Genomic DNA, 15,170 nt, shown 5'->3' on the forward strand with positions numbered 1-15,170 from the left:
GTCTGGACAGAGCGTCAGCTTTAGTATTACGGTCACCCGGTCTGTAAGTGATTATGTAATTAAAACGAGACAAAAACAGAGACCACCTGGCCTGCCTGGAAGACAATCTTTTTGCTTCACTAAGGTAAGAGAGGTTTTTGTGATCCGTTAAAATGAGGATGGGATCCCTAGTACCCTCTAGCAGATGTCTCCATTCCTTGAGCGCCAAAATGATAGCAAGGAGTTCACGATTGCCTACATCATAATTCCTCTCTGCTTTGGACATCTGTCTGGAAAAGAAGCCACAAGGGTGTAACGGCTTTTCAGGTGAATCTCTTTGAGACAAGATAGCACCTACCCCTATCTCAGAAGCATCAACTTCAAGAATAAAGGGCAGTGAAGGGACAGGATGCTGTAAAACAGGAGCAGAGGCAAATGTAGCCTTCAAGAATTCAAAGGCCTCGAGTGCTTCTGGTTTCCAGACATGAGTATTACCATCCTTCTTGGTCATTCTGGTTATAGGCGCAACAATGGCAGAAAACCCTTTAATAAAACGCCTATAATAATTAGAGAACCCCAGAAAACGCTGAATGGCTTTCAACCCCTGGGGTAGAGGCCATTCCATAATGGCAGACAGTTTCTTGGGATCCATACGAAAACCCTTGGCCGAGATTATATAACCCAAGAATTGGACTTCAGATTGATCAAATGAACATTTCTCGAGTTTGCAATAGAGACCGTTAACCAGAAGAGTTCTCAACACTAATTTAACATGCATGTGATGAGTCTGTAAATCAGTAGAATAAATCAATATGTCGTCCAAGTATACTATAACGAATGTATGTATAAATTGACGTAGGACATCATTAATAAATTCCTGAAAAACTGCTGGGGCGTTACAAAGACCAAAGGGCATCACAGTGTACTCGTAGTGGCCACTCCTGGTATTGAAAGCGGTCTTCCACTCGTGATCCTTTTTGATACGTATGAGATTGTAAGCACCCCTAAGGTCCAATTTAGTAAAAACTGTGGCCTGTTTAAGCCTATCAAATAGTTCTGTGATCAAAGGTATGGGGTACGCATTTTTGACGGTGATTTTATTTAGGCCCCTATAGTCAATACAAGGCCTTAATTCGCCATCTTTCTTAGATACAAAGAAGAAACCCGCCCCTGCCGGGGAAGAGGATCTTCTTATAAATCCCTTCTCTAGAGATTCCTTAATATATTCCTCCATAACCAGATTCTCCTGAGGAGATAAAGGATATATTCTCCCTTTGGGAGGCATTGTACCAGGTAATAAATTAATAGCACAATCGTAAGGCCTGTGAGGTGGCAATCTTTCAGCCTCCCTTTTATCAAAAACAGATTTAAGAGACAGGTACTGAGAGGGTATGACCGTAGGCACGGGAGGAATATTAGTAGAATTCAAAGGGGTGACTTTAACAATACAAGACTCTTGGCAAGAATCACTCCAAGAAACTATTTGTCCTGACTCCCAATCAATGGTGGGATTATGAGTACGTAACCAAGGATACCCTAACACGAGGTGAGAGGAAGGAGAAGTAATGATCTGAAACCGAATGGTCTCAGAGTGTAACACCCCTGTAGACATATGTAGTGGAACAGTTTCATGTGTGATAACTGGAGAGCATAATGGTCTACCATCTATGGCCTCAACGGCCAAGGGTGTCTCCTTCTCTCTGGTGGGTATGTTATTCTCCTTGTTTTATTCTCATTAATGCCCTGGCGGCATTTTTTGACCTTTTAGTTGTGTCAAATGTTCTACGGAACACTGTGAGGAAGCTATTGAAGTCGTGTACCATAGGCCCATTAGCCTCCCAAATAGGATTTGCCCATTCTAGTGCCTTATCCGTAAGCTGGTGCATAAGAAAACCCACCTTAGATCTATCAGTGGGAAATGAACGTGGGTACATTTCAAAGTGGAATTCCACTTGATTAAGGAATCCCCTACATGTCTTAGCGTCCCCTCCATACCTAGGTGGCGGGGTTAGATGTGCAGAAGCATTAGGCATATTAGCTGTGTCCGGTATAGGGTTTACAGGAGGCGTAGGTACAGGTACCGGAGCTGATCTGGATAACAGTGTCTGGATGGCTTGAGCCATTTGATCCATACGGTGATCCTGTTCTGCGAATCTAGCCTCATGAGTGGCCATCTGTTGACCTAAACCTGCGGGGTCCATGGCCCTATCGTAATGTCACGGTAATATACCCCAACACGCAGGAATAGTACAGATAGTCAGGAGACAAGAAACCAGGGTTCGTCTTACCGGACCTTAGAATGGCCGGACTTGACGAGAAAAAGCAAGACAGAGTCTAGAACAAGCCGAGGTCAAGGGAACAGAGAGACAGCGTAACGTAGAACAAGCCGAGGACTGGTACACAGAGGACAAAATAGCGGATAAGCAAGCAAGGATAAAGAGAGAGCGGAGTCAGGAACAAAGCCAAGGTCAAGCACCAAAAAACCAACTGAACGATACAAGCACTAAAGGGAAACTGGACAGAAACCACGATAGGGCAAGGAGCAAGGGAAACAGGTGAGTATAAATACCCTAAGGTTCACTTTGATTGGCCCCTGTCATATCCACGCCCCCAAAATGTGAGTGTATGGGGAATGTGGCCTGACAGGGGCCAATGGGAGACTGATTCTAATTTAGTCTCCCACTGTCCCTTTAAGAGCGCGCCCGAGACGCGCGGCGCGCTCTTAGTGTCGGGCGGGACACGTGACCGCTTCTCGCGGTCACTGCCCGCCTGACTGATCATCTCGTTGGCTGAGCCGCGCGCGGCTCGTGCAGGAGCAGGACCGCGCGCGGCGAGAAGAGAGGACCCCGGCCGGCCCCTGGAGAGGGTAAGTACCGCTACAATTCCCCCACCCTCCATGTGTCTTGATTCCCCCACGCCCCCATGTGTCTCAATCCCTCAGCATCCATGTGCCAAATCACCCCATTTGCCAGCACTCCTCCCCCCCATCCTCACCCCCCACCCCCAATGTGCCAGCTTAACTTCCTCCTGTGTGGCGTGGCCAAGCGTGGACCATGAGAGAGGAAATTGTTTCCCTCTCCTCGGTCTGACAGGAAGCAGTTCGGCATTCTTAGTGAGCGCTTCCTGTCAGACAGGGAAGAGGGAAACAGTGCACTACCCTCCTGCCAGTTGCCCAAATTCTGCACCCCACGGCCGGTGCACCCTATGACTACCACCCATGCTGCCTTATAATAGTGCTGGCCCTGATTGCCCCTGTAGTTATCAATCAATCTGAAGTGGTAGTCATGTTTCATAGCAGCAGCAGCACCTACTAGAATGTTATAGTTGTCACACCAGGAGCACTACTAAATATGAGATCAGAAAAAGGTGAACTACAAATTCAGAGGGGGCTAAAGAGCTAGAGTAAGACACTGTACTGTGTGGGTATATATGTATTCCAGCTCTGTGTATTCCATCACATTGATCCTGGCTGTGTAGGATAGTAATTAGTTATTAGAAATTTTGTTATTGTGCTCAGCTCTGTGTATAGTACCTCTGTTTTGTACTCTGCTCTGTTTGTTGTATGTTTATCTCTCTGTTGTACCGAACGCTGTGCATTTTACGGGTATCTATTTGTTGTGCTCAGCTCAGTATTGGTATCTCATTACTGTACTGGGTTCTTTGTACTGTGTGGATATCTCTTCAGTGTAATTGGCTCTGTGAATTGTGTGGGTATGTCTGTATTGTACTTAGTTTTGTATGTTGCATAGGTATCTCAGTATAGTAGCTAGCTTTGAGTATTGGATGGGTATTCCTATACTATACATAGCTCTGAGTATTGTGTTGGCATCTACATATTGAATTAAGCTCTGTGTATTATATGAGGGCTATTAGTGGTCCAGTACATAAGTTTAAGTGGGCAGATCTCACAGATCAGAAGACGGTGGCTATAAATTTAAGGGGTGGGGTCATAATCAGGGGGAGGAGTCTGGCGCCCCACAATCTAAAAACTTCACCAGCCACCACTGGTGCTTACAAAATAGTTAATTCTAGAGCAAATGTCAGCTTCAGGTCTTCCATTTGTGAGATTCACAAGTAGATCCTGACTACAATTATTTATACAAGTTTACATAACAAGATCTTTTTCTGTTTTCTCCACACCTTTTTAATACATGCATTTTTTTAAACCAACTAACTCCCACCCTGAATTGGTATTTATATCTCTAGGTGAAATTTGAGCCTCGCCCCATAGACATGAATGTATGTGGCAAAACAACATAACTAACAAAACAGTATGTACAGTTCTATTAATACATGTTTATGTGTGGGCAAGATAACTTAAACCAGTGGCGTGCCTAGGGTATGACAGGTGTGGCAAATACCCTTGGCGCCACCTGAAGGGGGCACCACATCAGTGCCGGATAGAGCTCAGATCGAGCCAGAAGGGAGATCAAAAAATCTCACTGGACCGCCCTTTAAAAAATGGTCCCTCCCTGGTGGTCCATGGTTCATAGTGGTTCTGGTGCACTGTGAGGGAGTCTGCACTCTGACATTGGACCGAAAGACCCATGGCTTCTAAAGGTCCCACTGGACAACCAGGAAGATCACTGGACTACCAGGGAATGTATTTGTGCCCACCTCCCATACATTGTCACCCCCTCAGTCACTGATCTCCAACTTTGTCACTCTCACCATCCTTCACCCTATCACACTCACTCCAAACCTTGTCACATTCACCCTGCAACACTAACCCTGTAACACTCACCCCTTCACCCTGTCAAACTAACCCACCACCCAACACTCAGCCCCAAATCCTGTCACAATCACTTCCCTGTCATACTCACCCCCTCACCATGTTACACTCACTTCCTAAATGCTGACACTCCCCCACATGAAACATAGCATGACCCTAAATATAACATACAAAAACCACAAGCAGCTCCCCTTACAAACAACAAAGCACAAGCAACTTTCCCACACTGACTCTCCCAGACATAGACATGCACACTGAAATAGAGATACACATACACACAATGAATGCTCAGGCACATACAAAGATACATAATGCTAGACCCACAGACACACTGAGTCAGAAATGCCCACCCACACTCTCAGGCACAAAGACAGGTACATTATGCTATACACACTCAGATCACCCCATACAGCACTTCCTCAACACACACAACACTCAGCCATTACAATCACAACACTCACAGAAACAGAGCTCAGGGCTCTAGGAGGGGGCACCTATCTGGCACCCTGACTAGAGCCCTGGATAATGTTAATGCAGCTCTGGCTTCATTGAACACTACCCGGGTAGGTTAGCTTTATTCTTTTAGCCCTGCTGCGGGCAAGTGGCAGGGCTGCCATGGTACAGACCTGAGTAATGGCTTCCTTGGTGGTGGATATCAAACCTGGCAGCATGAGGTTTGCACCTCCGACAGGTGCAGACCTCAGTAATGGCTTCATTGCGATCCAGTGCTCTCTGGTGAATCAGAGCGCAGCCGCCAAATGTTCCCAGTTTGCACTCTGACTTGCTGAGTGCTGAACTGTGAGCGATTTCTGAGGTCAGGAATAACTAACGCCTATTGGGTCACAAGAGTATGATCCCTCCATTGGTCCACCAAAAGATCATAGCCTTCCTTACTTGAAGAAAGTATGCATGTATGTCTGTGATTATGTGTGTGCTTGTGTGTATGTCTTTTATTATATTTGTGTGTGTATATCTGTGATTATGTGTATGTTTGTGTGTATGTCTGTGATAATGTGTGTGCACATATGCATGAGAAATAAGATAATAATAACGTGTTTGGTTTTAGTAGATAGCTCCATAATTTGGGAATATGCCAATCCCACGTACATATGCACTATTTAAAGATACCAACTTAGGGGACTGTTCAGCAGATAGCACCCTTATTTGTTATCCTTAAAGGGTACCTGCCGTGGAAGAACTTATGCTCTTTTTAAAGAGCATACAAACCTACACCATAAGGACAAAAGTATTGGGACACACATCTTAATTATTGAATTCAGTTTCAGTCAGACCCATTGCCACAGGTGTATGAAATCAAGCACTAAGCCATGCAGTATGCATTTACAAGCATTTGTGAAAAAAAGAGTAATTGAAGAGCTCAGTGAATTAATTCATGATACTGTGATAGGATACCACCAAGTGGCGGGTCCAGAGCCTGATCTCGGGAGGGGCACTTGTAGATTATTTAGAGAAATAATCCATGCACAATAATCACTACTGTTCTGTATAGTGGTTATGGTGCCAGGAGTGCCGGGACCCCCTCCCAGAGTAAGAAGTCAAACCGTTTGTCAAACAGTTTGACAACTTACCTGGGGTCTGCTGAGATATGGGGCTGTAGTATAGAAGCAGTGGTGTGTGGGGGGGGGGGGGGGGGGTGCAGTGTGTGTGAAAGGTTCAGTGTGTATGTGTGGGGGGTGTAGTGTGTGAATGTGTGTATGGGGGGGTGTAGTGTGTGAATGTGTGTATGGGGGGCAGTGTGTGTGTGGGGGGCAATGTGTGTATGGGGGGCTGTGTTTGTGTGTGTGTGGGGCAATGTGTGTATGGGTGGGCAGTGTATGTGTATGTGTGTGTGGGGCCGTGTAAATGTGTTTGGGGCAGTGTATGTGTGTGGGGGGCAATGTGTGTATGGGGGGCAGTGTCTAAATGTGTATGGTGTGTGTGGGGGCAGTGTGTGTATGGGGGGCAGTGTATGTGTGTGTGTGTGTGAGGCAATGTGTGTATGGGGGCTGTGTGTGGGGGCAGTATGTGTGTGGGGGCAGTGTGTGTATGAGGGGGCAGTGTATGTGTGTATGTGGGGGCAGGGCGAGAGTAGGACCTGGGGGAGCTGCAGACTGAGCTCCTGGGTCCTCTCTCCCTCCCTCCCCTGCCGGCTGCCGCTTGGACAGTGCCAGTCCTGCATTAGCTGGCACTGTCAATTGCCCCGTTGCCCCCCCCCCCCCCGGATCCGCCAGTGATACCACCTTTGCAATACGTCAGTTAATACGTCCCCATGCAATACGTCCCCTCTCTCTCCCACCTCCCAATCCCTGGTTGCTGAAGGGGTGAAAACCCCTTCAGTCACTTACCTGAGACCCCCGTCGATGTCCCTCCTCCTCTTCATTACGTCGGCCGGTGGGCGAGACTGATCCCGCCCGCCGGCCGTGGAGACCTAATGCGCACGCGCGGCAATGCCGCGAATGCGCATTAGAGCTCTACATAGGAAAGCATTGAAAATGCTTTTCAATGCTTTCCTATGGGGAATTGAGCGACTCTGGAGGTCCTCACACAGCGTGAGGACGTCCAGCGATGCTCTAGCACAGGTTTTCTGTGCTATGGACCAGGAAGTGCCACTAGAGGTGGAGTTAACCCTGCAATGTAATTATTGCAGTTTATAAAAAACTGCAATAATTACGCTTGCAGAGTTAAGGGTAGTGGGAGTTGGCACCCAGACCATTCCAATGGGCAGAAGTGGTCTAGGTGCCTGGAATGTCCCTTTAATTCCTGCTAGATATTCCATAGTCAACTGTAAATGATATTATTGGAAAGTGAGTTGCTGCTGTTCCTAAACGCTTCCAGACACTAAGCGGAAGGCCGTGTAAAGATACAGAGCAGAGTCACCGAGTGCTGAGGAGTATGGTGCATGACTACTGTCCAACACTCTGCTGATTTCATAGTTAAATAGTTCCAAACTTCGACTGGCATTAATATCGGCAAAAAAAATGTATGGCGTGAGCTTCATGCAATGGGTTTCCATGACCGGGCAGCTGCATGTAAGCCTCACATCACCAAGTACAATGCCAAGCAGTGGATTGAGTGGTGTAATGCAGGGGTCTTCAACCGGTGGTCAGCGGGTCCACAAGATTTTATTGCCGGTCCGGCTTTGCAGGACAGAAGGGGAGATCAGAGATCTCCCTCTCAGGCCCGTTAGCACTGTAATGCTGGCAGCCGGCAGGAAGGGAGGGAGAGAGGACTCGGGGGAGCTCTTACCTGCAGCTCCATCAGGTTCTCCTCTCGTGAACTCGGGGCATTGCCACGGTTACCACGGCAATGCTCCGAATCTGCTAGAGTTCACCCTCACGACATGGACCACCAGGGATTGCCTTGTACCTTTGCAAAGGGATTGCAAAGGTAAGTAGGAAGGAGGGATATCAAAATTATTTATTTTTATGAAAACAAATTTTATATTTATTAATCTACCCTCCAACCCCACAGACCCACAATAATTATCCCCCAACTCACACTGCCCCAAAACACACACACACTGCCCCCTATACACACACACTGAACCCCTCACACACACACTGAACCCCTCACACACACACTGAACCCCTCACACACACACTGCACCACTCTCACACACACAGCACCCCTCACACACACACTGCAAACATTTCTCCTCTTTTTGCCGGGCCGTGGGTGTTAAAGGGTTGCAGAACACTGGTGTAAAGCATGCCACCACTCAACTCTGGAGCAATAGAAACGTGTTATGCGGACTAATGAATCACAGTTCTCTGTTTGGCAGTCTGATGGGCAAGTCTGTGTTTGGCAGATGCCAGGAGAATATTACCTGCCTGACTGCAATGTGCCAACTGTAAAATTTGTTGGGAGAGGGATAATGGTATGGGGCTGTTTTTCAGGGGTTAGGCTAGGCCCCTTACTTCCAGTGAAGGGAAATCTTAATGCTTCAGCATACCAATACATTTTTGTGGGTTGCTTCCAACTTTGTGGGAACAGTTTGGAGAAGGCCCTTTCTATTCCAGCATTTGCCCCAGTGCAGAAAGCAAGGTCCATACATACATGGTTGGATGAGTTTGGTGTAGAAGAGGTTGACTGGCCCACACAGAGACGTGGCCTTATCACCAATCCTTGGGGATCAACTGGAATGGAAAGTGGAAACCTTCTCGTCTAACATCAATGCCTGACCTCACAAATTCTATGATGGATGAATGGGCAAAATTTCCTACGGAAAAACTCCAAATTCTTGTGGAATGCCTTCCAAGAAGAGTGGAAGCTATTGTAGCTGAAAAGGGGGGACCAACTACATGTTAATGTCTATGTTGACAGATGGCATTACACAGGAGGATTGCCCTGCTTGGAGAAGCATCCCCAAGCAGGACAAATTACAGAAGACTCCAGATGGAGCAAAGGACAGACTGTGGGTGTTACCAGTCAACCTGAGAAAATTGCAGTGCTGAATCAGAGTAAGAGGAGTATATCTCAATAATGTACATTGAATACATCTTGTAGCTCAATGATATATGATGTAATCAATGTAATTGGGGACAACCTTATAAATACAGTTTGACAGTTACTTCAATCCCACATAAGGATAACACATTGGGGATCATATGGATGAGACAATGTGATGTCATATTATGGGTGTATGGGTGGAGCATATGGGGTGTGGTTCATCTGATGTCACATCATAAGTGGAGCGTTAGGGAGCACTGCTAAATTTTGCTGATGTCTATGCTTTGGGGAATGATGGGGTATATGTATAGATGGGTGGAAAACTCCATGTCCACCACACATTATTACAATTACACCTCCTACACGATAACCACCTAGCAACCACGAGTCTAACCTCTTTATTAATATTTAGTCCACACCTGCTGCCATTGAGAGGGGAAACTGGTATTGCCCCCACCCCCCAACCATATTATTAGAGGCCCCATCTGCCCTCATTGCCTTTAGATGATGGCCAGTATCCCAATGTCCAGCTGCCTCTCCTACCCATATGACACTGTCTTTACAGCCATTAAATCCTATGGACAAGTAAGAGTGGCAAGCCAAGAGGGGATTATAGGGATTTGTTTACATAAATTAATCTGCCTATGAGGAGCTAGCAGGGAAGGACTAGGCTAAATGTAGAGAGAACCACTGCTAGAAAAATCACAAAGGAAACCTAGTAGTTGAGAGGTTATAAAGGCAACTTAGCTGCCTGCTCACTGACCTCTGCTAAGTTACAGAAGTCTGTGACCATTGTGTGTACGCTAAAATGTAAATTTAAGTAAACAATTTGGTTAGTTTTTAGGCTTAAAGGAACACTATAGAATTGGGAATACAAGTATGCATTAGATTAGATTTATGTCACCAAGGTTTAAAAATAAAATAAAAAGCATTTTAACTTATCTTATATCCCACTGCATGCTGGTCTCCTTCTGACCTCCCCATCAATCCAGATAAGCTCAACCAATCCTTTGCTTATCCATAGCATTAGGAGGTTACTGCGCGTTGAGAGTATCCCTTTAAGATGATTTAACTTTAACAGTTTATAGACTTAAGATAAAGCAAAGCATGAGTAGTAACATTTAAAAAATAGCCATCTGACCTACCTGCAGACTGTGCTGGCAGTGAAGTGGTCCTGCTAGTGGAAGAGAATTTCAGCTATTTCTGTTGGGTGAGTGCCAGACACACCAGCCAAAGAATATCAAGGTAACTGGCTTGTCCAAACAAAAAGGGATTGTACATGTGATTATTTCATTTACTCCCATACCATAAGCCAAATAGGAACCATGACAATATAAGCTATATAGCAACAAATGTCTCTAGAAATACTAATGCACACATCGGATATAGCAAACAGAGTAACTATTTGTGGTTGTGCAATAGTATTTATGTAATTGTAGTTTATTAATTCTATGAGCCAAATTATTGCTATCACTATTGAATGCATGCCAATAGTAAGGATGGCAGCATAAAATGTACTAAATGTAAAAATAAAGAAAATATTAATGGTCTGTTACATTTTATAAAGTTTAGTTTTGCCTACTAAACTGTGGCTGCATATAGGGGGACATTCACAAAACTCTGTACTATGTTGTATTCCCTATCCAGTATTTAACTCACTGATAAAAATAAACAAATGTTAAGTCAAGTCTTTCACTGAAATCGATTAATGTTTCTGGATTTCAGCATTTAACTAGACACATTGTCACAACAACACAGTAAAAAAATTGTGGGGTTGAGTTTTTAAAGTGGCAAAATCAGCAAGATCATTGCATACCTAATGATACATGTTAAAGCAGTCACTTCTCTGGTAAAAAAAAATTACTAGGGCGAGTATGCCGCTCTCACAGACAATCACTACAATTCCATTTGTATGAAATTCACATTGATAACGTATAAATGTTAATTATGCAATATCTACGTGGCCATGGAAAGACGATCTCCAAGTGGCATTCCTAAACGGATTCATAATAAATGGAGGACAATGTCAGGGCCCTCTAGTCAGTATAACCAGTGCAGCAAACTATTGTACTCCTATCACTTTAATTGTTCCTTAAAGGAACGCTGCAAGCATTATAACAACTACAGCCTTTTATGGTGCCAGGAATGTTGCGGCACCCTCATACAGTAAGTAATCAAATAAGACGTATAACAAAGACCACAGTTTTGACAGTAAATGTCCATATTGTAAATGATAAGGTGCTATGTTAGGATGTTCAACAAAGAAGAAATATGTGGAATCAATCATTCGCTAAGAAGCAACCTAGTTCAAAGATTTATAGATCTGGCAGTTAAATATTTACCTAGGCATCGTCAATATTTTTCCTTGGCCTAACAGATCTTATGGTTCAAAGGGAGAAAAGCCCATACTTGCCTCTTGTTGGGCAATCAAATTATTTTGCTGCAAACAACAAACAATATTAAATGACAAAACAAATGATTCACTGATAGGCTTCCAATCAGTTCAAATACGTAATTGCATAAAGTAATTAAACATTTTTCAAACACGCCCAGTGGAAGCTAATGTGTAATGTGCATTGAGTGTGGATAAATCAACAGCTATGTACTTAAAGTTTCTGATGATTACCCAACAGTGTCAAATAAATTCCAGTTATGTACTTGTAGTCTGTAAACAAGTTGACACCTCAGAGGGAATTTGTAAAATTATATCATGTTATCTGAAACGCAACCCTGACAGTCACTTTTTTATAAACTACAGATTGAGCTTTTGATTTCTTTACCACACTCATTAGGCACATACCTGCATCACCAAATGTGCTCTTCATCTATATCAGCAACCATGGATTAGACCGAGACAACAATTTGTCCTGGGCATTACAAAGCAGCCCAATGAGAAGTACATGGTGGAGAGGGGGCATTTTTTGTCATCGCCATGTCAGTTTGATGCTGTCCCCTGCAGACCACACGCACAGTCCTGTCGTCGGAATGATACTTGTGGCTTGCATGTGTGTTGGTGAGGTTGTTTGTCGTGTTATGTGTACATGTGGGCAACAACAGACAGGGCTGTTTATGGGGTACTGTGTGTGTATAAGAGCTGTGCTTTTTGGGGTGAATAAAGGCTTTAGTTTGTGTTAGGGCATAGTAGCTGTAGTGTCTGGGGGATATGGGGCGTGCTAGTGTCTGTAATGTGGGAGGATAGTAGCTGTAGTGTGTGAAGGGAAAGTATATGTAAGGAGATATTGGCTGTAGTGTATGTGTGGGGTCATTTTCTCTAGTATGTGTGTGGGGTACTAACTCTAGTGTATATGTGGTCATTGGTTTTAGTGTGTATGGTGGGTAGTGGCTGTAGTGTGATGGGGGGGATAGGGACTGTAGTATGTGTAGTGGTTATTTTTACAGTAGAAATGTCACAATTCATCTGTTGATCAATTTTAGTTAATGATATGCCAAGAAGCTTATGTATTAAGAAAATAATTCATCCATAAATAAAATGGAAATGGATATTTTCTTGCAAGGAATCCTCTAGCACATAAAATATATCAGATAATCAGAGGTCATCATTTATAAACTCAAACTGAATATTTTCACTGCCGAGTCTCCAGTTTACTCCAGTGTATGTCTTAACACAATCAATACACAGCAGTTGAGAAAGATATCAAATTAAATACAAAAATGATACATCAGGGTTATTTTTAAAAGAATGAAAATTACTCCCCAACACACCCAGTCATACTGTCTTAAATAACTGTAGAAAGTCCTTTCCAGTGTCAGATATGACTACATTATAAGTTTATGTACATTTGTAAACATGCATCAGAGTGCTGGTTCACTAGAATCCCAGTCTGCCCAAAGGCATAAAAGGAAACCTATCCAATTTTCGGAAAATAGAAACAATGGATGGAATCAGATTTTCTCTTGGTGTACACTCTTTTTTCTGATATGAGTATTCTACAGCAAAAAACATGTTTATGAATAGTAATGTTTCCCACATATGAATAATACTCCATAAAGACTTATCAGCAAAAACATGATAAGCCTACGTAAATGTAAAGTACTTTTTGGGATTCATAAAAAAGTCATTGATAATCAAGAGTTTTTGCAACCAATCCATGATAAATCCTCTGCCCACTTCCCAGAAGCAGTAACTTTCAGATTGTCCTGGTCAAACATCCAGTACTTTCCACCTTTAAAAAAGTAGATAGATCCATCTGGGTGGGTCAACACTCCTGTGGTCTCAGTAGGAATGCCTTTCCAGTCCTTTAAGCTGCGTGGGTAGTATGGTTCCACAGTCAGTGTTTCCTCATTTATTACATAATACTTTGTTCCCTTGAAGATAACCAGGTGCCCAAGTGGCTGAAAATATAAGACTGTATCAGGATGTTGAGGAAGACCATAGTCACTGCACTTTTGAGGAAACCCAGCCTCTAGTTTAGATTCTTTGTACCTCCAGCATTTCGAACCTACAAAAGTAGCAACAACAGTTGGTAAATGAGGTTTATTTGCAACAATATCAAATAAAAAATTAAAGGAAGATTCCAGGCATCCTAATAACTTCATCTAAATTAAATCATTATGGGGTCTGAGGTCCTGGGAGCCATCTTAACTTAAGGAATTAAGCGTTTTTAAAGGGTTTAACCCCAAAGTTGCCTTCACAGCAGTGGCAGATCCGATATTATTAATATGAGCAGAGAGTGCTGGGAGGAAGTGACTATCTGTTACTTCCTCCTAGCTTACAGACTGCGTTGGCTGGGAGTACTAAAAAGAGGAGGAGGGAGGATAGAGAGCTCTACAGGCAGGCTCCCATCAGCATCAGTCAGCCCCAGGAGTTCACCTCCCTGCAACCAAAAGGTATGGAAGCAGGGGGTGGTTAATAATATGTCAACTGCAATTTGCGTGTGCCCGAGTATATGTTTAGGTATGTGTGTGTGTCACTTTGTGTATGTGTGGGTATGTGTGTATCTGTTTGAGTGTGTATGTGTGTATGCATCTGTGTCTGCATGCCAATGTGTATGTGTATCTGTGTGCCAGTGTGTGTATGTGTTTTATCTGTGTGTGTATATAGGTATGTGTGCCAGTGTGTGTGTATATATATGTTTGTGTGCCAGTGTGTGTATGTGTAAATCAGTGTTTATCTGTGTCAGTGTGTATCTGTGTGTGTAGTTGTGTTTGTGTGTGTCTGTGAATGTCAGTGTGTATTTGTGTGTGTATCGGTGAGTGTCAGTGTGTATCTGTGTGTGCCGGCGTAGGTATGTGTGTGTATAGGTATGTGTGTGTGTGCCAGTGTGTAAACTGTGTATGTGTGTGTCTGCATATGTGTTCCAGTGTGTGTGTGTCTATGTGTGTGCCAATGTATGTGTGTGTATTTATTTGTGCCAGCGGATGTGTGTGTATTTGTGCATGTGCCAGTGTATGTGTGTGTATCTGTGTGTGTGCCAGTGTGTGTATGTTTAGATGTGTGTATCTGTGTGCCAGTGTGTGTGACAATGTGTGTATGTATAGGTATGTGTGTCACCGTATTTATTGTAAATATTTGTGTGTGACAGTGTGTGTATATGTATCTGTGTGTGCCATTGTGCGTATGTGCAGGTATGTGTGTGTATATCTGTGTGTGTGCCAGTGTGTGTGTGTATACCAGCCCCCTATTGATATACTAAAGCCCCCTATCAACCTGCTACAGGCCCCTTTCCCCTGCTAGAGCCCACCACCAGTGACCCTCCTGAGATTTGGTTCTGGAACCGCTCTTGCTTTACAATGTATGTCACTTTCTAGATCATTCCTTGCTCTGGGTGGTCAGTGATAGGCTGACAGTTGATGCTCACAGTTTATCAACAGGGCTGAAAAGAAACACATGCATAGCAGTGCTGGGATCAGAGGAGGAAGCAAAGCGTATGATGGGCAGATGGGTGCTGTGAAGACAACTTTTGGATTAAACTACTGGAAAACAGTCTAACTCCATGTGGTTGAAATTACGTTCCTATAGGACCTGGATTGTTTCTTTAATGTGACAATT

At 43.9% G+C, this 15,170-nt stretch overlaps 1 protein-coding gene across 1 annotated transcript in view; it reads right to left on the bottom strand.

The window, feature by feature from the left end:
• Positions 1-12,278: 12,278 nt before the first annotated feature.
• The window catches only part of MMP28 (matrix metallopeptidase 28), a 63,777-nt gene continuing 60,885 nt past the window's right edge, over positions 12,279-15,170 (bottom strand). The window contains exon 8 of the mRNA XM_063456671.1: positions 12,279-13,620. Coding sequence (XP_063312741.1) covers positions 13,247-13,620 — 374 coding nt within the window. The 3' untranslated portion in view covers positions 12,279-13,246. The remainder of the gene's footprint in view (positions 13,621-15,170) is intronic.

This window comes from Pelobates fuscus, chromosome 1 (genome assembly GCF_036172605.1).
Source record: "Pelobates fuscus isolate aPelFus1 chromosome 1, aPelFus1.pri, whole genome shotgun sequence".
Classification (NCBI taxonomy): Eukaryota; Metazoa; Chordata; class Amphibia; order Anura; family Pelobatidae; genus Pelobates; species Pelobates fuscus.